Source organism: Aspergillus viridinutans, assembly GCF_018404265.1.
Source record: "Aspergillus viridinutans IFM 47045 DNA, scaffold_3, whole genome shotgun sequence".
In the NCBI taxonomy this organism is placed as follows: Eukaryota; Fungi; Ascomycota; class Eurotiomycetes; order Eurotiales; family Aspergillaceae; genus Aspergillus; species Aspergillus viridinutans.
The window spans coordinates 2789805-2811252 of record NW_025091219.1 but is presented as its reverse complement, the minus strand read 5'-3'; the positions used below and the strand labels follow the sequence as shown (position 1 = coordinate 2811252).

The 21448-nt window shown below is 47.8% G+C and overlaps 7 protein-coding genes across 7 annotated transcripts; 4 read left to right on the top strand and 3 right to left on the bottom strand.

Moving 5' to 3' along the window:
• Window positions 1–2382: 2382 nt before the first annotated feature.
• Window positions 2383–3012, bottom strand: Aspvir_005895 (uncharacterized protein; the record flags this gene model as incomplete). The annotated part of the gene is made up of 2 exons (XM_043269105.1): window positions 2383–2910; window positions 2968–3012. 2 exons carry the CDS (start codon window positions 3010–3012, stop codon window positions 2383–2385), a joined length of 573 nt encoding a protein of 190 aa, XP_043125040.1.
• A 2772-nt stretch (window positions 3013–5784) lies between these two features.
• Window positions 5785–6297, top strand: Aspvir_005894 (uncharacterized protein; the record flags this gene model as incomplete). Its single annotated transcript, XM_043269104.1, has 1 exon — window positions 5785–6297. One exon carries the CDS (start codon window positions 5785–5787, stop codon window positions 6295–6297), a length of 513 nt encoding a protein of 170 aa, XP_043125039.1.
• A 1197-nt stretch (window positions 6298–7494) lies between these two features.
• Window positions 7495–8799, top strand: Aspvir_005893 (uncharacterized protein; the record flags this gene model as incomplete). Its single annotated transcript, XM_043269103.1, has 1 exon — window positions 7495–8799. One exon carries the CDS (start codon window positions 7495–7497, stop codon window positions 8797–8799), a length of 1305 nt encoding a protein of 434 aa, XP_043125038.1.
• A 1123-nt stretch (window positions 8800–9922) lies between these two features.
• Aspvir_005892 (uncharacterized protein) lies at window positions 9923–10623 on the bottom strand (the record flags this gene model as incomplete). The annotated part of the gene is made up of 2 exons (XM_043269102.1): window positions 9923–10325; window positions 10400–10623. The coding sequence occupies 2 exons, from the start codon at window positions 10621–10623 to the stop codon at window positions 9923–9925; spliced, it is 627 nt and encodes a 208-aa protein (XP_043125037.1).
• Window positions 10624–13650: 3027 nt separating this feature from the next.
• Aspvir_005891 (uncharacterized protein) lies at window positions 13651–14667 on the top strand (the record flags this gene model as incomplete). The annotated part of the gene is made up of 1 exon (XM_043269101.1): window positions 13651–14667. A coding segment is annotated over one exon (1017 nt), but the record flags the coding sequence as incomplete, so codon positions are not given.
• Window positions 14668–14732: 65 nt separating this feature from the next.
• On the bottom strand, window positions 14733–15647 carry Aspvir_005890 (uncharacterized protein; the record flags this gene model as incomplete). Its single annotated transcript, XM_043269100.1, has 2 exons — window positions 14733–14891; window positions 14952–15647. 2 exons carry the CDS (start codon window positions 15645–15647, stop codon window positions 14733–14735), a joined length of 855 nt encoding a protein of 284 aa, XP_043125035.1.
• Window positions 15648–17076: 1429 nt separating this feature from the next.
• On the top strand, window positions 17077–21025 carry Aspvir_005889 (uncharacterized protein; the record flags this gene model as incomplete). The annotated part of the gene is made up of 10 exons (XM_043269099.1): window positions 17077–17317; window positions 17387–17569; window positions 17628–17892; window positions 18015–18084; window positions 18141–18233; window positions 18295–18419; window positions 18470–18739; window positions 18794–18966; window positions 19045–19528; window positions 19582–21025. The coding sequence occupies 10 exons, from the start codon at window positions 17077–17079 to the stop codon at window positions 21023–21025; spliced, it is 3348 nt and encodes a 1115-aa protein (XP_043125034.1).
• Between the last annotated feature and the right edge of the window lie 423 nt (window positions 21026–21448).

Sequence of the window (21448 nt, the reverse complement as noted above, 5' to 3'; positions counted from 1 at the left end):
GGGACTGCGCAGATATGCTAGAAAGCTGCCTCGATGAGTGGAAAAGAAGTTGCCACGATCAATGACCGCTGCAAGTCTCTTCCAGTCAACGATAGGGCTTGAAAATGGTTACGGCTTCCCATCATTATGGTTTACATACCCTCAAAGTGGTAAGCGCCCTCGCACATTTCATCATCGCTGCAGCTGACCGAGCTGTGCAACCAGGCATTGCGCATCAGGTCTACCACGCCTCAAAGATCTTCTTGTCCTTCTGCCGCCGACCAGAACCCTCCGGGGCTCTCAACATTCTCTAAAGTAAGGCTCTCTTAAGTCACCGACAGGTCGAAAATTCAAGGCAGCAAATTGTTATGATTGCCAATTTTGGGATTGGAGAGGTTTGGAGTCTTTTTTCGACGCAGTGCCTCTATGTAGCCGGTCTGGTGACCGAAGGTGTCCTAGAGCGAGAGCGTACTTTAGAGCTTATCGAAGAATGTCAGAGAGTATCTGGTCGTCGAACAGTCTGCATTGCTGATCAGCTACGTCGCTACTGAGCGCACAAAGCCTAGTGCTAGAACGGTTGTGTGGGATGAACATGGTGAACGATGGGCTTAACATTTACCATGTTTCTGTCTTTCGGTTGTTTGGATCTATCAAGAATTTGCCCTGTGCATAACTATAGAAGCATACATACTTTTCCCGAGGAACCATGCCACTTGGTAATGGAACAATGCCAGCGGAAATTGCCGCTGTATCTGACCTCCACACAAGCCCATACCACCGCCATCAGGCGCTCTCGAACAGTATATCGAAGTATCCTCATTTCCAAGCTTCATGCTGGGATTGCGTAGCTCATGCTCTAGATTGCAGCAATATCACATCATAACTGCAGTGGACGTATGGTCTTTATTGCCTGTTGCGTTCAGTACACCTGCGACCAAACACAGCCAGCAATCTTTGCGCTAATATTGACTTTATTAGTCTAAAGATAGCAAATCTTTTGAACAGTGTGAGACAAACCAGAAGGAACCACGTCCGATGCTTTAATCGACACGTTGAGAGGCTGATTCAACATGGAAACGTCAGGCGTCACATTTTCCTTAGGGATTATCCACAACAGCAAGGTTGTTGTGATGTCATCTGCGCCAGCTTTGAGACGAGGAGACAGGGGCGCCTTTCCCCGAGATGAGTCCACCAGATAGATAGTGGTTCATTCTTCGCATAGTTTTCTTTGGTACCACCACGAAGCATTGGGAGGTGGATATCTTATATACACTGCAAATGCCTCCTGCATCGATTCTTCTACAATAATTTGGAGCCAAAATTCTTCTGGCGTCGTTGAGTTGTTGTCAGTGTTTCCCCTCACTCACTGCCTAGTACAATATGGATGCCAGTATTCAACCATTTAAAATCGATGTCCCGTCCGCAGAGGTAGAACGCTTGAAGCGCAAGCTGCGAGACACTCGCTTACCACCTCGTGAAATCGGTCCTGGGGCCGGAACACGTTACGGTGAGCATTCCCAAGGTTAGGTAGACCATAGCTGCTGAGATATCGGAACAAAGGTCCCTCTTCAGAATGGACCCACAAACTATATAAATGCGTGGATAAATGAATATGACTGGTACTCGGTTCGGAAAGAAGTCAACGAATTTCCTCACTTCATCACGCCAGTCGAGGACGTCAACATACATTTTTTGCACGCTCAATCAAACCGACATGATGCTATCCCACTGCTACTCGTTCATGGCTGGCCCGGTTCGTTCTGGGAATTCAGTCAGGTGTGGAAGCCATTGTCACAGCCGGAAAATGAGGACGACGAAGCATTGCACGTGGTTGTCCCTAACATGCCTGGGTTCTGTTGGTCAGACTGGACCCCACGCGCAGGTTGGACTCTTCGTGACACTGCTCGACTCTCTGACAAATTAATGAAAAGGCTTGGCTACGACAGATATATCATGCGGAGGCTGGGGTCATTTCGTTTGCCGCGAACTTGGAATCAACTATAACGATTCCTGCAGACTTATGCATTCTAATTTTGCACCCAGCTCGCTGCCCGATGGCATAGAACGGACAGAGCGCGAAAAGCGGTGCAGGAGCGAGTTCAAGATTGGCTTGAAAATCATATGGGCTACGCGATTGAAATGTGAGCTCGGGTTCGTTCGACTAAGCCCCTCTTCTGGCCAATTCTATATATATCGAACGCTAACTCTGTTGGCAGCCGCACACTCTCGGTTATGGCATGCATGATAATCCCCTGGCGATTATGTTGTTCGTCCATGAAAAGTATGTTGAAGCGGCGAATCCGCGTGAGATACTACCTATTTTCTTGGTATTGCTGGCTGCCCTATCTGAAGCTCGCGAGACTGAATATGCTCGCAGAGAGCTCTCCACTAGATACAATGTTGTTAATGGTTATTCAGGATGAAACGCAAGGCATTCTGTACCAGATGAGCTTCATTCAGAATATCATAACCTCTTTGATCTTCGTGTGTTTCCGCCCATTGCCGCCCAGGACGCCAACTGTTACATCCTTGTCTGTTATCGCTGTAGATGTAAAAACGCACATACCGACCCACTGCCAGAATACCATAGACTCTGGGTCTCGCATTCGCCGGCCGAGTGCGATGCTGCATTGAAAGGTACCGATCGAGCTGCTGACGGCCCTCCTCCCAGATTGCGTCCCCTGGCGTCGGTCTCTTGCACTGCGTAATCAGAAAAAACCGGCGATTGGCGCCAAAATACTGAAGGGTGTGGAAGTCCGAAAACCCTCTTCTTCCACGGGCTCTATGCATGTTCTGTGGGCGCGTTATGTACCCGTTCACAGGGTCGAATGTCCAGTTCAAAATGGCATTCCAGATGCCACTTATATGGCCCTCGTCCGTGCTGCGACGAATAGCTCGGATTTCATTTGCAACAGACGGTATGTTAAGGTACTGAATCAACTGATTTAGCGCATAAACATATACTCTTGAGACACCTCAGAAACATACGGTTGTCCCGGCGGTGTTGGGATTGGGGCGTGCAGGTGCGGCCATGGTGATGAAGAATTGGGCTATAGACACACTTTTAGACGTTAATTTCTATAGCATCATTGTATCCTGTACACTCACCTCTGACCTGCAGAGTAGATGTCTTCGAAACTAACGAGGAGAACGACACGCAGAAAGTATGTAGTGGCTAATATCTCCAAGATGTCTAATGAAGGTAACCTACTGTAGACAGTATTTATAAAGATGTCTTTGACATACTGTACTAAGTATACTATTGTTCTAAGTCATATTAAAGCCCATCAATAGACATATATGCCTGGAGAATAACTGAGAACAACCTCTCAAGTTTGGTTTGGCATTATGGGTCTGATTCATGGTGTCACTTATAGAACATTTGAATTATTATCATGTAGTAACACACATTAAGGAGAAAGCTTTCAGGTACCCAGTGCATGTCAATGGATTAGATCTACTCTGTGTCTTGATTGACAGACAATATTACTTGGTTTTACTCAACACTGGCTGTGACTATTGATTGGGTCATGTTAGGTAGCCATCAATACACTGCCGCTAGAAAAAGGGTCTAGACGACCATTTCTACATAGTGGAAATGATAGGCATATTCTGGTTGACGGGTCGACAAAGGAACAATGTTAATTATCAGCCTATGGGATTGGTTGAATAACATTCTCGATACCTAGATTGTGTTTGAAAGGCTCCCTCTAATACATTCAATGAGATACAGGATCCGGCCACGAAAATACAATCCACTATTGCAGTACCAGTCCTCTTGCAACAATAGCTCATGTAATCCAAGGCAGAAGTATGCCCAGTCGATTTGTGTCCCTGCTTTAATTATGTCTTGCACCTCGAATATAAGGTTAGGGTTGCAGCGCCTCTGCCAGTATGAATCAGGTAGTTTCCATTGAAAGGCCTCTAGCATGTTGCGAGTATCTTGGATTCTCTCGTGACAAGGTGGACGGCTCTGGTAGATCGTATCAACGATCATCATTATGATTTCGACAGGAATATCAGCAACGATAGAATGCAACTTCACGGCGTGGCCAAGGGTTTTCTCGTGCTCTTGAGTAGCTATTGCGATCAATGTTTGGATATCACGGATTATAAGTGGACTCGAGGACACGTGTGTGTGGTACAAGTCTCCTGCCGCATATGGGGGACAGTTCTGCTTGATCCAGGGTGCCGCATTTTCATAGCATGGATATTGATCAGTTTCATGGACTAGGTCCGACATCCAAAGTGTTCGGTCAGCTCTCCAATATATCTCGATAGCTTGTGTAAATGCGCGCAGGTCCTGCATCACGACGTCGTGTCCCAGGAACCGATCAACCAGTAGCCAGCAGTGTGGATGCATGACATATCCAATACGCGCACCTTTTTTTCTATTCCGGTCGGCCTCAAAGAGATTGGCCATATGAAAATCCATGTTCCATCTCTGACGGCCCATTTTGGGCCCAGGAAAGACCAGCGCCTTATCTGAATCGATCATTACGCGGGGCTTCTTCCCGTCCGACGTGAGGTGTGGAGATATTCCAGATATTGACAGGCGGCCTGTCTTTGGATCATCAAGGACTAGAGGTACTATTGCGTGAGGCGTGGCTCAGCAGAGGATGGAAAATAGTATAGATCACTCACTTGCACGGTAAAAAAAGGACCACATCGGGGGATCTGTTTCCAGATCCAAGTTTTCAAGCTCGACTGCTGGCACAATGAGGCTCTTCCTCTTGTTGAATTTTCGTGCTGCCCATGCCCCCCAGTCTTTATGCGCTGTTTTCAATTCAGCTCCTATGTATAAGGCACACTCTATCCCACACAGTACGCAGCAGACATATGGGTCTCTATCGACAGGCATTTTGGGAGTTGTTGTCAGAAAGCAAAGGAAAAGATGGAAATGCAAGCCTTATATGGTTATGGGTCAAGGGAATGACGCGGTATTGATGGAATAACTCAGAAAGTGGTTTATAGTATCATGATGATCCTATTTAGTAAGCAGACTACTTCTGAGGTCTCTCTGCATCAACTACATGCGTTTTCCCCTATAATCTGAACCCCTGGAACCTCCTGGTCCGCGCGCAAGTGTTAGCACCTGGGGGAAACCCAGGGTTGGAAATTAGTGTGGCGGTGGTGGTATCTGAGAATATAGGCATGGTATATGCTAAACGGGTGTCATACACCTTGAAATTAACTCATGGTTTGACACCCGCTGACCTTCTTTCTGCCGGACCACACCGACCATTTTCCGACACACGTCGGGCTGCAAGCCTCGTGCTCTCCGTCTGTAAAACCAATAGCTTCTTGTCTGGTGTCTGGTATCGATTCAATAAAATCTATCAGGGCTGGTGTTTTCATTGGTAAAGAGGGGTCTAGCTTCGCCAAGAGCGGAATCTATCCTTATGCTTGACTGGACAGGAGACTTGGTCGGCACTAGCCAAAGTTAGTCTAGTGGCCAAGAGAATTACAGGATTGTGAGAACGAAGCTAAGGTAAGACCTTAGGTAGACCTCGGCAGAACAATACCTACTTGTATATGTCAAGGTTCCTGCCCGATCAGTTGAAGGGAGCTTCTCCCAACTCCTACATATTGAGACGGTAATCCGCATGACCCTGAGAGCGCGCTCATGAGCTTCTGAGGTCCAGTCACGTATACCCAACATTGGTCTTCTCCTGTTTGTAGCCTTATTGAAGCATGAGGTTTAGCAGCATGCTCGTCGCCATCATCTCTACCTTTCTATTGACTCTCTGCCAACAAACCATTATCAACATAAATCATTTCCCTATTTTTCGTCAACGAACAGTAATGGGCGACTCACAGGACGTCTCATGCCCCACGAACCCTTCTGAATCGACGACTGAACGCACTGAGTTTGGCACCCGAGGATGCCTTATCTACGGCTACCCCTCCACTGGCGGGGTTCTCATAAAAGAGGCTGACCTTCTCGACCTGCTTTTCCTATCGCTCCCCCGCTCTCATGTATCACTGCGCTCACCCAGTGCCGACGAAGAAGACAGATTCTGTAATCTCCTGCGACGGACTGGTGCGACATGGTGGCCGAGTAGGGAGGATTGGGTCGAGGTGCAGCTTGGCATGAGGGAGATGACGGAGGAAGAAGAAAAGGTGGTGGAGTTTGGTTGGCCGACGGATGGAGTGGGCGTATGGGTGTTGAGGTTTATGAGTGCCGAACAACTGCCAAGGGATTTTGGGAGAATGCGATTAGCAATGAATATGGAGGAGAAGATACAGATCATGAGAGAGTATGGCGCTACGTTTGTTGAAGATGTCACACAGGTGGAGGAACTTTATGGTCGCTAAATACATTTTGGGGCCTACTAGTCTTGGGATGTGTACCTGCGCAGAGGAATTTCAATATGCTACATGCAGTGCAGTGGCAGGCTCGGGCGACCTGGCGACGGACCCGCCGCAGCCCATAGTATCATGAGAGTCGTAGCCGCTTTGGCCCCTTAGAAACTGAAATAAGCTCTTGTCAAGCAAAATATAACTATCAAGCTCTGGGATACCCAGACTGGTGCAGAGCTGCGAACCTTTCCAATTTGGTTCCGAAGGTCTTGTCAGGTAATTCTCATATGGAGCACGAACAAGGCTCTCGAATATCAGTTGAAATATCTTGGGTTCGTTTTGAAGGTGAAAGAGTTTTATGGCTTCCTTCTGAACTTCGTGAGCTCATTTGTCATGAGTCTCATGACATCAGGAATGATATACTGGCGCTTGGGTATCAGCACACTCGCATTCTTATTATTAGATTCTGTGCACCTTCTGATTAAATCTGTTTACAACCACACAATCTTATCTGCTTATACTTCTAATCTCTCTATTCAAAAAGAGGGCCCAGGATAGATCAGGTTACAGGTGACACCACCCTTTGGAGGAGTTTAGGTAACCTAAAGTGGGTCAGTCCAACCTCACTAAAAAAATTATAAACACTTAGACTTATTATTTAATTTATTTCATGCTGTAATTATTTTTAAAACTTTTATATATATAGCCTTACTAACTAGTTAATAACTAGTTAGAAATATTATTACTTAATACCTTTAATTATCTTAATTCTTAAGTATTATACCCTTTAAAGTTAACGTGATTTATGGTTTAATATCTACTGACCTTTTTCCTGCTGAAGCCTAGGTACCTAGCAACCTTTTTCTATATATAAAGCCCTAAGCCCAATAGCAATGGAGAATCAAACTTAGGGTTACAGTGACTACCTATTGCTTAGGCTCCCTCACCCCTTTCTTGCTTTCCAGTTTTCTATCCATCAGATTCTCACTCGTCTTGAGTGTGCATAGCCGAAAGGACAGTGAACTTACACCAATGCTGTCCTTTGCAATGGAACCTGTATTTTGTCAATGCGCCTACTTTCAAGGTTATCGCTAACGTCAGTAGAAACATCAAGCAGCATCCAGTATAAATAGCTGCCCAGCAGACATATTATACTTATTGTTCCAGTTCCTATCATCTACTGAACTCCGTGCACTATGTCTTGTTAATAAAATGTGCCGCACAATCGCTGAGCCATTCCTTTACTCAAAAATTCGAATGATTTGGCCAGAAGCTCAGCCTGATCCTCCTCCCCCAATCACTCAACTCTTACGGACACTCGTATCCAGGCCTCAGCTGGCTGCTTACATTACAAACGTTCACCTTGACGGCAAGCTCTATTATCTCCATAATTTTCGATTCAGATTTCCTAAACTTCCCGTCTCCGGCGCTGAACTTGAAGAACTGGTGGCATTCATCCACGGGACTGGAGTCCCCTATAGCGACCTTTGGATACAGGAATTGCGCCAAGGTACACCGGATGCTTTTGTTGCTCTCCTATTAGCACAGCTCTCGAATGTGAGATATCTGTACCTTGCCCGCGAGTTCACTCGACAGACTGCAATTGTCGGTATGGTTCTCCGATCAGCGATCTGTGAGCCCGTGGATTATGGCCTGCCCGACTTTCGGCATCTCCGAGATGTCTCTTTCCTCCAACCCGACGGTAAGGATGATGCACGCGATAAGAAAGTCAAAAATACACGAGATATCTTGCCATTCTTTTATCTACCGAGTGTCCAACGCATGTCAGCTTCGATTGAGAACCCAGTTGAATTTATATGGCCTGCAGCACACTTACCTGTCCCATCGAAGCTCACGTTACTTGAGTTGACCGTTGTCCGGGAGGCGTATCTTGGTGAACTGCTTGCAGTCACCCGGAATCTTGAAACCCTTCGCTGGCATTGGTATTATGATTTTGGTGTTCGGGATAGGGTCGTTACGCCTATCGTTGATCTTGACCAGATTGTAGCTGCGATATCTCATGCTCGTGGTACTCTGACGGATTTGAGCCTCTCAGCCAAGTGCGACTTAGGAGGCAATGACCAACTTCTTCCTGGCATAAAGACAGAGGGCTCGTTCCAAGGGATGGTCAATTTTGACATGCTTAGGAGACTTCAAGTCCCCTGGCCATTCCTGGTGGGGTTCGCGCTGGACATGACGAAACGATTGCAGGATGTGATTCCAAGGAATATCGAATTTCTAACCATCACGGACGACTTGAGGCCACAGAATGATTGTAGAATGGTAGACGAATGGCCTGAATGGGAGTGGACGAATGGCGACATTCTAGGCTTGCTTCAATCATGGCTAAAGGATTGGACGGCATGCACGCCGCATCTTCGCGGAATTACTCTGCTACTAAGCTGGATATGTGATTACGATGAATGGTCCCCTAGGATGAGGGACCAGCTCAGGGAGCTAGGTGCTCACGCTGGAGTTCAACTCGAGCTAATCGAGTTGGATGTTGAACTTTTCTAATGTTTATCCTCGTCCATTAGAGGCACTTGCCCATAGTCAAATGGCTCAACGCATCCACAAATCAGACGCTCAATGTCTAGCTTACAATGGGCGTCGAACATAACGGGATATGGTCTTTGTCCGCATTCCCCCCTGCGAAAGTGCTCAAATTATAGGACTCAAACTCAGTCTTTATATGGTTAAATGGGGATATACGCAGATCGACAAATGCGCGTAAAGTTCGCAAGTCCTCTTTAACTGAGCAGCTTGCTGAGCTGGAAGTAGTAGTGCAATCCTATAACAAGGTTGTACGTACCTCGGAATTTCCATTGGATGATATAGATCGATTTAACATGTACTCAGGTTGATAGAGATAGGAGATCGGAGCATGAGCAGGAACTCATCTGCGTACTTGCTTAACTATGACCGGTCGATGGACGGTTTCTTAGGTAGCACAAGCCACGATTAGACGCAGAAATGTAACCTTCCTAATGCCGTCCGACTCGTTGAAGTCCGGACGCCTCGCGCTCGTTCTTCGCTAATGTCTCATTTCCGAGGCTTTCATACGCATTGATTTAGTGCTTTATTGTGTAATAGGTGTTTACATATTGCCATAAGGATTTATAGCTAGTGCAGAGGCCGATTTGATTAGGACCATCAAGTTATGGCCGCAGACTTTGGTTAAATACTCTCCGGTTAAATACAAATCAATTTCCCAGAATTTATATACAATATATCCGTATATAGATAGGTATATAATTAATGTCAGTGAGCTGTGGCCATCTCACTATAATGTGGAAGCAACCTAAGGTCAGACTCCTTTACAGCTAAGGCTTTTCATCCCATGCATCTAGCATAGCTTTGTGCACGTTCCTATCGGTATACTAACAGACATTGCCTCATGCTTTTTGTCGTCGAATTAGTGGATAGATTAATTAGCAGATCACAGCTATGGGCGTAAATGACCCTTTGGAAAGATTGTATCCTCTATATCTAGCCTAATCTATTCAGTTGGGGGTTCCCCTCCCCTCCTCCTCCTCCACATCCCTCAAAGGTCTTCGCGCGGATTCCAAATCTTGACAGGAAATTACAGAATGTTGTGAGAGAAGTTGTGTCATGGAGGTTCTAGATTATTCCGAATATCCTACTTAAGCCCCCCCTCTGACCATTGTGTCAACTTCATAGCAAATAGGCATGTATTGTCTACATCTCTGACTCGCGCATCGACCTTGTAAGTCCACATACCACTCCTCAAAAACATTGTAGGAATCTGGAAATCCAGTAAAATATCGCTGCGGCCGCTACTAGGCATGTAGTCAACCTGTACTCCACAGGCATTATGAATAGTGAGGTGGGCTAGATCATTAAAGGGCGTAGTCTTCAATGGCCCTGTAGTGGAGTCTTCGTTGTCATGACTACCATCTGGGTAGATAGCAGAGGCGCTCACTTTGAGGGTCGCATTAATGAGGCCCTCGTCGGGAAGTGCTAGCTCCTTCTTTTTAGATTCAGGTAGATAACCGCGTAGGTAGACGAAGAAGACACGGTCGCTTCATCAGGATGTTAACATCAAAATGTTATAAAATAAGATTAAGCTGTACTTTAAGGAGAGGGGAGATCTTACGCGTTAATGGGTGTTGGGGCAATCTCTAGGAACTCGACCTCGAATATCTGGTCATCCTTAGGCACGGTGTCGTAGATGGCATCGTTATGGCCGGGGACTCTGTTGTCTTGTTGGGCCATAATGTCCTCGCCGATGAGCAATTCTTGCTGTATGGGGTTGGTTTTGGCAGTAGCAGCAAGTGCAGCGGTGCAAAGAGACAAGATTTGTGGGAGGATTGATTTCATCGCGTGGCAGCGGTTGCGGATCAGATTTTGAGACAGCTCAGGGTGAGTGAGCAATGAGGGACGAGAGGAGTGTTGGCTTTATGTCACTTGACTGCCTACTAGGCTAGTACTACTAGAGTCTAGAAACTGCCTCTTGATAGATTCCTTTACAGCTAAGATTTTCATCACATGTATCTAGCATAGCTTTATGCATGTTCCTATCAGTATACTAATAGAAATTATGCTTTTTATCATTAAATTAGTAGATAGATTAATTAGCAGACCACAGCTAAGGGCATAAATGACCCTTTTAAAAGATTGTATCCTCTATATCCTAGCCTAATCTATTCAGTTGGGGGTGGAGGGGTTTAGCATCTCCGCGGGGCGGCGCTGTTAGGAGCCAGAATAGCCTTGCTCAGAACAAGAGACGAGAGGGGAAAAAGGAAGGTATTTCATGACTGTAGCCGGACGATTCTACTTATGAGGTTATAATGGTCATTGAAGGATGTATAAGGACTACAATGATGAACAAAATCTTAGAGAGCAAATGCTCTGATGTCCATATCTCACAGTGTAGATCTTGCTACATACCAAACTTGATATCAAACTGGCAGAGAGATGCAGCAAGATTAGTAGCACCACTACATCTCGTTTCAATTCATAAAGAGACTTACTGATCTATGTTAGACCAGGTCTGCTGTGTTACCGAGCAAGACAATTGTAATTAGGTAATGAGAGCTGCTTAGCGAGATATTGAGGTGTTGGCGAACCAAGATCCCTGTATATGCTCCAGGTATACCGCTTCTTTGGATTCCCGATGCTCCGACTACTGTAGAGACACCCTCCAAGTCAATCAACAGGAAACACGGACTAGATACCATCCTAGCAGTCAACCGTTGAACAAAGCGCATAGGGGTCCACTATCGATCATGCGGCAATCAAAATGTATGCTCGGGTCCGTCGAAGATAGTCAACAGCAGTCAGACAGGATCCACAGCCGTCCGCAAACACAGAACTCCGAGAAAAAACCTAGAGGGCAGGTCACGGAAGATTGAAAAAAGTAGTAGTAGTTTGAAAAGGGTTATCTTAGATTGATGGCGAGTCCAGTCCTATCGGGTTGCTCCGACTCTAAGAGCTGTTAGCTTGAGAGTTTGAGTCCTAGTTCTTGGCAATGCGGACATGCAGAGAATTTTACAGTGCATGAGCCATGGGTTGGTAATAGCACCAGTAGACTAGTCCAGGTACCCAGATATTTATTGGTGTGAGACATGAGCAATAAGACGCTGATGAGGTTCTGCACTAAGCTTCGCTTAGCCATAGCTTCTCTTGGCTTGGCAATGGTCTTGTTTTCCGGGCCAATCTTCTTCCTTCATTCTCTCGGTGAATGACTGAGGTACCCCAGTCCCTTTAGGGCCTTGGCGATCCAGGCTTGGCCCATACAAGCAGCCTAGGTATTCTCCGAAACTGTTGCCACCGGCGAAGAACGAACACTATCAGATAATATTGCGGCATTTTCCTAATTCAGTGCTAATTTCCGCTCAGTCTGCTTGTAAATGTCCATGAGATAGGCCAATTGCATGATAACCTGTATTATTTTGGTCAAGTCATCACTCTATCACTTGATAGTTCTGTTCCAGAAATGCCTGAGACCTTAGTTTAGCCTGGAGACAGGAGAGAAGGAAATTAATTTGCCTCTAGTGCAGTAAATTTTGTGACCATCTCGTGATTGATCTAGACCTAGGATGATTGAACAGGAAGAGAGTATCTCGAAGAATATTTTTCATGTGATTTATAGCCTCCTGCGTAGGTTCTGCTCTTGCCATCGAAGCAGATCTCTCCCATGCATGCATGCATCCTCTCTAATCGCCCTTTAATTCGTGTGGTATGTGGGTAGGTTGAGCTTCGGTATCTCGATATTTTCGTTGGCACGAAAGTCAACACAAGATACTAGGTAGTTTATGTGGTGTGCATCGGGTAAGCGACCAGAGTTTGGAGGAAGCGGAGAGCGTTTGCGACCACCTAAACTGGTAAGTGTACCTAGGTACTACTACGTACTAGTCATCTAAAAATTTATATAGAAGGTACATATACTTAAAAAATCAAGAATTGGATCTTAATCTTGAAAACGATGGCCAGCCTGGTGAAATTTTGAAAAGCTATTACCCTTTTCTTTCGGGGGTTTGCCAAGAACCTTGGAAAAACCCCCGGACCCACTTATGGGGTCGGGAATTCGGATGGCCCAACGAGACCCCCCCCACACCTCCCGATGTAGCCGACCGAATGTCTCACAATCTTGGTGGGGCAAGTAGTGCCTTTAGTTGGTTTTTCCCGACTAGGAAAGTAGGTAGATTGATTTCAGTTTTACCGCTGAAATCCACGAATGAGGTTGAATCTGGCGGATCGCTCCAGAGACACTAATTATTAGCGTAGGTACCGAGTCTAATCAACGGCGACGGAGCATCAAAGGTCAGAGTTAGAGCAACTATCACTTGGACTCCCTGACACCTTTCTCACATTTCGGTTTTTGTTATCCATCAGTTCCCACATACCAGTTCTTCACTGTTCTTTGCCTACGCATACACAGAAGAGCAGTGAGCTTACAACCTTGGCAATGAAACCTGTATGTGATCAATGGGGGGTGTTCAAGGTTATTACTAATATCACTAGAAACATCAAGCAGCATCCGGCCTAGAGAGCTGCCCAGCAGATATATTGTACTTGGTGTTCCAGTTACTATCATCTGCTGAACTCCATGCACTATGTCTTGTCAATAAAAGGTTCCGTATAATCGCTGAGCCATTCCTCTACACCCAGATTCAATGGACGTGGACAGACTCTCGGAACCCCCGGATCGCTGAGTTTTTGCGAACCATTGTGCACAGGCCTGAGCTTGCCAATTTTGTCCAAGTTGTGGTCCTCAATGGGGACAGTTTGGATCTCATCCCGCGGGAGTATAGCAAGAAAAGTCCCAAACTCCCAGTCACTGAGGTTGTCTTGGACGAGCTAGTGAAATGMATCGAAAGGATCCGTATTCCATATGCTGAACAGTGGATCCAAGAGTTGCGCGCCGGAACAATGGACGCGTTTGTCACGCTCTTATTATCACAGCTCCCCAGTCTGAGACGTCTCTATCTAGACAAGAAATTTACCCGAGAGAGCCGCCTCATGGGCATGATGCTCCGTTCAGCACTCTGCGAGGAGTCCCAAAATATCCATCTCCCTTCCTTTACACATCTTCAAGATGTGTCAGTTGTGTATCCCAACATTTTGGGTCTCCACATTCGCAGGTTCACGGACGTCAGGAACACGGCAGATGTCCTCCCCCTCTTCTACTTGCCGTCAGTAGAACAGATAACGACGTTAGTTGATAACCCTGCTGCCACTTTCATGTGGCCCGGGAAATATTCACCAAATCCATCAAAACTCGCATCGCTCGACTTGACGATGTTGCGCGAAGGGCCTCTCGGTCAAGTGTTATCAGTCACCCGAGGGCTTCGGAAGCTTCAGTGGGATTGGTACTACCGCAGAGATCTCAAAGATCATTCTGTCACAGATATCATCAATTTGGACCAAATCGCCGCGGATCTATCTCACGTACAAGAGACTTTGACAGACTTGACTATTACGGCAGCGACAGACCTCTCAGAATCAGCCCCTGAACACCCGGAGGTCACATTCCGCGGGTCTTTTAAAACTTTTAGCGGACTCCATATGCTGAAAATTTTGGAAGTTCCAATTCCATTTCTGCTTGGATTTTCTCCATCGACGCCAAATGTAGTTGGCCTAGAGGAAGCACTTCCAGAAAACATTGAATGGTTGACCGTCACTGACGATCTATGTCTCCAGCAAGAATGGGAATGGGACTACGAGACTGAATACCTACTGGGGGCTGTTCGATCATGGCTACAAGACTGGAAGAAATTCACACCTCGCCTCCGAGGATTTCGTCTGTTGACGAGGGCAAATGAAGTGCCGGCTTGGGACCCTGAGCTGATAGAGGGGCTCAGAGACATAGGAGCCCAGACGGGAATCCAGGTTCAAATAATAGAAGAAGAACTCAAGTGAGCAGATCAAATGTAATTATAGCTCTAGTTTCTGCCGCCGATATCTCGTCGGACCACTATTTAGTATTAAAAAAACACTCTGGGGTCACCCCCGCATAACTGAATCTGGTCGATCCTGATCGGGCCTCCTGCAAGGTTTGCCAGCGTGTACGGCTCCGGCGGTGTGTTCTTATCTAAGACTCTGAGCCCCTGATTTTCAGTGAAAAGATTGCAGCCCCAAAATTCCTGCACATTTGTTAGTCGGCCTTTGGAAAAGACATACTCATGAGGACATTGGTTACTTACCTCCTCGCCAGTTCCACATGGATCTATCTGGGACCATACACCGCGCACTCCGCCCACTTTGACCCATGTGCCAACCCTCGCTTTTCGATCTTTCAGGGGGACATCGTTATTTCTATAGTATAGATGGGCCGCCATAGGCTCTGCGCAACTACCCCGGTTCGTGTGTATTTGATTCTCGTTGCCGGTCTTATCTCGCCAGACCATCTGGCATTCCTGAAGACTTCTGCCGACTGGCGTCTGGCCGTTAAGAAAGTCATAGGAGAAATGGCCCGCTCCCTTCATAGAGGAGGCAAGGATGATTTCATTGCCCCAGGCCAGAATTCCCATCGCTGTGGGTTCTGCCTCATCTCTGACGATGCCATACTGCTTTCGGTCTGCTGTCATTTCGTCGACCGCATCTCGCGCGATTTGCCAGAGCTGCCCGTCTGAGATTGGAGGGTTCTTCTCGTCAGAATTCCCGACGGGACTCGCAAACACGATGTGGCTGCTATATTGCCAATTGCGCTTGGCATTTTTAATGTTGGCGTTCTGTTCCCGTGGCCAATTTATTGCAAGGCCATAGTCGAGGGTGACTTTGAGCGGGCCAAGCGGGTCCTTGGGTACCGAAACATCGTTAGCACCACTGAGTATAGGGTTGAACGCGATCAAGGCCCCAAGGACTAAAAGACCGGCATCTCGGACAGATGGGAAGAGCATTGTTGAAGGCGAGCGCTCAAGTTGACTGTGACCGACGCAGAGCTGGAAATACATGAGCCACTATGTGAGTTGCTGGGTAGCATAGGGGATTCACTTACGCAAGGACAATGGCCAAGGGCTCGAAATACGTCTTCCTTTTCTTCTTGAAAGCTGGGCTTTTTATATACCCACGCACAGTGGACGACGGCAATCCTGTAGCTATTTATGATTCCCTCACAGTGTGGGCTTTCATCAGCAAGCCTACTGCCTTTTAAGAAAAACTCTCTGCCGCTCGACTTCGATTATAAACGGGTGGTACTAGCGAGGAAGGGGTTTCAATTTGTCGCTTCGGACATCCTACCATCTTCATTTGGCGGCCAGCGCCAGCCTCAGAATGGAGAATGCGGTGCACTAGGCTGTCTTCTCCCAGGATGTTACATATTTTAGGACACTCCCAGACAGGCTTCTCAGCGGGTCCTTCCATGATGCTAGTACTACTACCATAGCGTACATCCTCCGAGACAGTTTCTTCCAAAAGTAACAGCAATATATGCTAGATGCTTGGCGCCAGATGAGGAAATTACTCGGAAGGTTACATTTAATCTTGCGTACTGTAGCCAATATGGTATTTTTCAACTCAGAATTGCCCAAATTCAATCTAATATGTGATACTAGTACCAAAGTAGGCCGTGGACCCTTCGTGATCCACTAGAAGGGTCTTAGTATTATATGGATGGAAAAACTCTAGGCGATATTTACGAGTCATTTACAGATTTAAGATCACGCCACAAAGCATTAACCTAAGTGAACTATCCTGTATATAGAAATGAAGCAATCAGCCGCAGGGTCCATGCCCAGGTACTAGACCCTGCACTAATATAGCACTTCATCCTAGCGCCAACAGCGTTCACCGGACTGTGGACGGCCTCCGAGCAGCGGGTTTTACCAATCTACTGGTTTAGCGTGCCTCGTGCGTCGGGCACGCGACGAAATCAAGAGAAATACTTTTTAACCGACCCTTTCACCTAGTTACAGGGTCGGTTAATTCGTTGACGGGGGCATACTTAGCGTCCCAACTGGGCTTTCTCGTTTATGATTGTGTCTCAGTCCAGAAGCTCATACCAACCAAGTTCGGAAGAAGTCAATTCGTGACCGAAAAGTGTCCTAACCATGAGCTAGTATCTGCTATCAAAAAAAAGCGCCTCATGGTGGTGGATCTCTAGTTCCTCTTCATATTTCGTCTGACCACCCAAGTTGTAGGGTAGCAGCGATGATAGGGGTAGTACCGTCCTCATGGATAGGAAGGGGGAGGCGAACCCGAAAGGGCGCACTCCACAAAACTACTCTCAGTCCATGAAAGTTGTTATAAGAAGTCTCTCATGTCTGTGAACTCTTCAGTTGTATTGCCCTTCTCGCCCGTCTCCTCGCCTACTCGCCTCCCCTGTTCGATATGCACGGGCAACTATGGCATGGCCTGGCGGCCATTGCTACCCTTGGGAGTTGCGCCCTTGCGAATCCCCTTGTATATTGGGATGTGCGAGGAAACGCAAGCATGAACTACGAGCGCTTCATGGCGAGAGATACCGCTGATTTCGATCAGACAGACCTTTCCTTCATCACGAGAATGGCCGCCATCGGCGACTCCTACTCGGCCGGAATAGGCGCTGGTGACCGGATTAAAACTGATGCCGGTAGATCAATCTCTTCCTGACCCAAGGCTGTGGCGCATGGACTAATAGATGATTTGTTCCACCTGAAAGATTGGGCTTGCAGTCGCTATGATCACTCCTATCCCTATCTCATTCATAACGATCCACAACTGGGCGACCCAGCAGCACGCACTTTTCAGTTCGTGTCCTGCTCTGGTGCAGTCACAGCCGATGTCCTCGACAAACAGATCCCTCAAATCAGCGGGAACCAGCAAGTCATCTTGCTATCAATCGGTACGTATATATCTGAAGTCCCTGTCCATGAACTGAACTGACGTGAGTGGGATCTTAGGGGGTAATGATGCTGAGCTCTCGAGCATTCTAAACCAGTGCATTTTTGGATGGGCCGCCCTGGCCCCAGAGGCAGTGAAGATGGCAAAGGAAGCGGCTGTGAAAAACGCGGACTTGTTTCCATGGGCGGCGGATTTCGACTGGGACTCGTTAGCTCATGGCTGTGAGAACCAGTTGGATCGCACCAGAGACATCATTGCTGGGGCTGCCTTCAGCAAAAGCTTGGATTCTGTTATTGCAGCAGCAAGGGGAAAGCTAAGTCCAGAGTCAGTAACAATACCCTCATCGATGTCTGAATGCTAACCAATTGATAGTGGGATGATTTACTACACCGGGTAACTGCCATACTACTCTGGTCCTTTTGGGCATTATTAACAGTCCTATACAGGTATGCCAAGTTCTTTGCAGAAGATCTATCATCGGCGTGTGATAATGTTAGCTGGTCAACCTTTATATATGTGAGTAGGCCGAAAACGAATGCCTTTTGCCATAGTACTTACTGATTGTCCGCCAGAAAATAACCAGCCTCTTTCAGGGCGCGCAGAAATTGACGAGCGCTCATCGGAAGATAATGAACGACCTTGTCGATGCCGCCAACGCGCAAATTGTTCGTCTTGATTCCTTTCTTAATCTATTAACCCGTTACTAACCTTCAAATTGCTCTGTAGTCGGCTGCAGTCAAGAGAGCCGGTTCCCAGGTCAAGTTTGTAGACTACGACTCTTACGTAGGCTCTTTCAATGGCCGCTTTTGTGAAAACGGCGTCGACGAATCAACAGTCCAAAGCAACACAAGGTGAGTGCTCGATCTCAAACCACAAACGGAGCTTATACTAACATCTACAGAACCGGTCTCATGTTCTACGAGCTGAATACGAAGGATCCCTTGGGCCTAAATCCCTGGAAACGGAGCGACAATCAGCCATTCGAAGGAACTTTTGAGGGGACCGTGAACGAATTCGCGCAGATTACACGTCTAATAGATCCAGATGCCAAGTTCTTAGAGCAGACTTTGATCTCCGACACTTCTACTGCCTCTATTGCCACCTCTAATGTGGTACTACTCAGCAGTGCCAGTGTTCTTGGTCTGAGAATTCCAAATTTACTTCCAGACGGGTAAGACAAAGACTTTGGCTTGTCGCGAGAGACCTTGACGTTGATGGTGACTAGATACGGGCGTGTTTTCCATCCCCAGATATTGCTGCACGAGCTCATTGCCTCGCTGATCATCTACGAAATGGTCAATAAGAACGAGCAAGATCATGGGTTTCCAGAAATCCCGGAGACGTTCACCTTCGGCTCGTGCCCCAACTATGGGAATAATAATGGGGCTGGAGACGGCCGTACGTATCGCCCTAGCAGTTCCAGGTCATTTGTCTGGGAAAAAGAAAAAAAGAAAAATCTGATATCGCTGCGTTTAGAACAAATCGCCTTAGCATCGTACGTCAATCCGCTCGCTGACCCAGTCGCTTGGGATCGCATGATTGCCTACCCATCAAGCAAGGTGAGCGTCCTGGTCGCCAACGTCCTCAACGGCCCGGACACGACGGTAAATGAGGATTGGGCAAAGGTCATCGACCGGGCCCATACATCGGGAAAACGGATCCTTGGCTATGTGCGGACAGGGTATCTAGGTCAAAGCCAGCAGGCCTTCGAGACCCGGCTTGGTTCGACCGACCTTGCCGACTGGGTCTCGCAGATCCAAACCGACGTCGACTTGTGGTACCAGTTGTATCCCGGCAAGATCGGCGGGATCTTCTTCGACGAGGGCTGGAACGACTGTGGGCCAGACAATCTGTATGCAGATTTGTATCGTTTTATTACCGATGCTACGAAGCGAAAGCACCCCGGAGCCTTTACCGTGCTCAATCCCGGTGCTACCATGCCTCAGTGCTTTGAGCATAGGTATGTTTTTTATCCATGGAGTATCCTGAAAGAGAAGACTAACGATATCACAGCGCCGACACCCTCATGACGTTTGAGCAGAGCTACGACACCTACATGAACAACTACGTCCCCAATCCTGGCTGGACACCCAAGGACCCGCGCAAGCTCTGGCATATTATCTACGGCGTACCAGAGGCGGACGCGGGAAAGGTTGCCGCGCTGGCCCTAAAGCGCGGAGCCGGCCTTGTCCACATTACGAACGACCTCCTCCCCAATCCGTACGACACCCTACCCGATGAAGCCTATATGAAAGCCATTACGGACACAATCAAGGGTGGCGGACCGGATGTTGCAGATCCCACCCCGTATCCAGCCGACGGGCATGCTGCGTTTCCGCCGGGCCCATTATCAGTGACCGCCTCTGACTATTCCTCCGTGAGCCTCAAGTGGGATATCTCTAACAGAGAGGCCCCACACGCGTACGCGGTCTACCGCGATGGGAACGAAGTTGCTCACCTCCCGGGGACAATGTCCCGGGTGACAATCGGCAACATCAGCCCAGGATCCTCCATGTCCTTCACCGTACGGGCTATCGGGACAGACGGAAAGGAGACCGGAGATTCGAATTCCGTGTCTGCTACTACCCAGAGCCTGCCCAATAACCAGGCCGTAACGAATGTCAGAGTCGGCAAATCAGCCACCTCCACCACCATCCAGGCCGATTTCCTTGTCCCGTACGCCTTTATGCGCGTCTATCTTACAGACCCGGACACGCGCTGTCAAATGCCGGCATGGCCAATCAACTACAACACCGGGAACTTCATATGCACTCACTACATGGTCGAGAATGAGGTCCTGTACGAGTATAGCGGCGCCAACCTAACAGAAGGACAAACCAACTACCCCTGGGCGTGGTCCTCGAAAGGCGCCGCCCCAGTCAAACGCGACGGCTATACCTTCACGTGGACTCTCCCCGTTGGCACCGACACCACAGACTCTAGCTATTTCTCCGTCCAGGCTCAGGGCTACGGGCCGCTGACGAATGTCTTCCACCCGTGCCCGAGCGAATGGGACGACGGCAAGCCGGGTGCCGGGGCCTTCTGCACCGGGTCGTCGCCATACGACTGCAAAGGCGAGACGCTCTGCAGTACCACCAACGTCAAGTGGTGCGACAAGGCAGTCAACCAGATGAACCGCGGCCAAACGATCTACACGTCCAATGCAGAGGCGCTCGCTCTGTCCGGGAACTGCTGGGCAAACAACGCCGGGTTCGGATGCTCGGTGAAAATCCGAGGCACGGATCAGAATGGGAAAAACTGTAAGATCACCGGCGACGAGATGTGGCAGGCTTACCAGGATATTCGCAATATTGGGGGCTGTGGGAAGTGCGGGACCAAGCATTTTGGGAATGGATGTATGGTCAGCGTCGACTATTACTATGGCTGTGATAACCGGGATAAGGGCGTGCAGTTTATGGCGGATTTCGCTGAGGGTAATCTAACGGACTCTATGTAGTACCCCTGAAGCTATTTCATTATTTACCTATTTATCTATGGAGGGGGATGGTAAGAGGTTGACACGTAGATTCTTACTAGGCTCCTATTGATATTTTCCTGCCCGTTGGGTCTCACTTGAACACCTCCTAGTCATCGCGCCCTTGAACAGGGAGGCCATTAGAGGGAGACAGCTGCAGATCACTCTGATGTCTGCTTCAACTGTGCTGTAAGCGTTATTCGTTGGCAGCATACATACAGATCACCGAGGAAAAGCAGAGGATGATTGGATCGAGTGCAAAAGACCCGTCAAAAGCACCGTAGCAGCACGCCGCTTCCTCACGCGGCTCAAGTGTAGCTGCGTGATAGCAAATAGCGGCAGATATATAATGCAGACGTCCGTAATGATATCCACTGAAGCCACAGCGGACGTAACTCTCACCTG